The 2067-nt window shown below is 38.7% G+C and overlaps 1 protein-coding gene across 1 annotated transcript in view; it reads left to right on the forward strand.

The window, feature by feature from the left end:
• The window catches only part of POLQ (polymerase (DNA directed), theta), a 149520-nt gene that overhangs the window by 74310 nt on the left and 73143 nt on the right, over positions 1-2067 (forward strand). The window contains exon 12 of the mRNA XM_011950860.1: positions 1538-1680. Coding sequence (XP_011806250.1) covers positions 1538-1680 — 143 coding nt within the window. The remainder of the gene's footprint in view (positions 1-1537; positions 1681-2067) is intronic.

The raw sequence follows: 2067 nt of genomic DNA on the forward strand, positions 1-2067 counted from the left end.
TTCGAGCGATTCTTCTGCCTCAGCCTCCCAAGTAACTGGGAGTACAGGCGCGTGCCACCACGCCCAGCTAATTTTTATATTTTTAGTAGGGGCGGGGTTTCACCATGTTGGCCAGGCTGGTCTTGATCTCTTGACCTCGTGATCCACCTACCTCAGCCTCCCAAAGTGCTGGGATTACAGGTGTGAGCCACTGTGCCTGGCTGTTTTGTTTTTTTTAATGGTGCCTATCTTTATAATCATTTCTGGGATAAATAGCCAGTGATCATCGAGTTTATAATCCCTTTACTTTATCCTATTTTGATTCTCAGTTTGGCAGTTGGGAAGGGTAATCTGTACCTTCTCTTTGTCGGGGGTGGTAAAGATATTTCAGCATTGTGCCAGTTTTATTTTTATTAAGAAAAAAAAAAAGTATTCTTCATTTGTGTTTCTGAACCTCTTACCTGTTTTCTTTCCCACAGTATTGGATTCATTTTTGAAGAAAAATTATGATTCTCTCTAGTCATAGTTGTTGCAATGGTAATTTGTTCAAATCGTATAGTTGTATACAGCTTTAACATATAAGTGCTCTCATGTATTTTTGTTCATTTGGTTGTCACAATAAAGCATTTAGAGTAGTAAATGTTGTAATATTTCCTAATTTTGGCTATCTACAAGTATTTTGGGTATCTACAAGTATTTTTGAATTTATTTTATCATATAACTGGTAACAATTTACATTTGCATTTTACTTTATAGGTTTGAAAGTACCTCTATTAATTACTTCATTATTCAATAATAATGGTTCATCCTGTAGGGGAAGAAAAAGACTTTTCCTCTACTTTCTTGGGTTCTGCAGTTGGGACCTGCTGATTACATTAACAGACAGATTAACAGGAGACAAGGCATTTGCACTTTATTTGATGCTAATATTTTAATTTTTATGTACATGGAAGCCTTTATAGAAAAGGATTGAAGACCTGAGAAACTGTTAAACCTAGGGTCTTATATAACATTTTAACAATGGACAGTAAATTGTGGAGAAGTGACAAGAAAAAGGAAAAGGTATCTGGGCTTTTAGGGGCAACAAATAGTGAGAAGGTAAATATGTGGGGGAAACTGATGGAAGATAGAAGTTATTTTAGTAGGTAGAGTTTGTTTGTGCAGACCCATCTCAGTGCTGATCTGTCTCCAGTGATAAGTAAGGGTTGTTGTGTTGTATGGGAGAGGGGAGGGAAAACATCATCACAAAGGGAAAAATGTATTCTTGCTTTTAGGCAGGTAGGGAGAGGATAGAGGGCAAAGAGTTCTTTCTGTGTTTGCTGCCTCCCAAAGGCCTTCAGCTCAAAATAATCCTTATGCCAAAGTGGCATAGTTTGGAATAGCATATTCTGATCCCCTTGTGTCCAAAGTTCAAGAAAATAGCCATAATTTTATTACCATGACAACCACTATCATCTCTTGTCTCCTTTTAAGCAAAGTAAATCAACTTAAAATCTCTTTAGCAGATATCTTATGGAACTATATTGGGATTTTGCAAATGCATATCTTTTGGTTATAGGCGAGAGTATCTTAATTTGTAAGAACTCTGAGAAATCAAAAGGGATAGCTCTCCTTCAGGGTTCTCTAAAGCCTGTTCGCAGCTGTCTGCAAAGACGAGAAGGAGAAGAAGTAACTGCCAGCATGATACGAGCTATTCTGGAGGTAAGAGAGAGTTTGCTAAATTACCATTTGCTCTTTTATGCCTAAATTAAAGTGGTAAAATATTAATATATGAAACTCTTAGGTTTATTTCTTTTTTAAATTTATTTTTGGGACAGAGTCTTACTCTGTCACCCAGGCTGGAGTGCAATGGCATGATCTCAGCTCACTGCAACCTCCGCCTCCTGGGTTCAAGCAATTCTCCTGCCCCAGCCTCCCAAGTAGCTGGGATTACAGGCACACACCACCATCCCCGGCTAATTTTTGTACTTTTAATAGAGACGGGATTTCACCATGTTGCCCAGGCTGGAGTGCAGTGGTGCAATCTTGGCTCACTGCAATCTCTACCTCAAGTGCTCAAGCGATTCTCCTGCCTCAGCCTTCCAAGTA

The sequence above is a fragment of the Colobus angolensis genome, unplaced genomic scaffold, assembly GCF_000951035.1.
Source record: "Colobus angolensis palliatus isolate OR3802 unplaced genomic scaffold, Cang.pa_1.0 Scaffold31, whole genome shotgun sequence".
Classification (NCBI taxonomy): Eukaryota; Metazoa; Chordata; class Mammalia; order Primates; family Cercopithecidae; genus Colobus; species Colobus angolensis.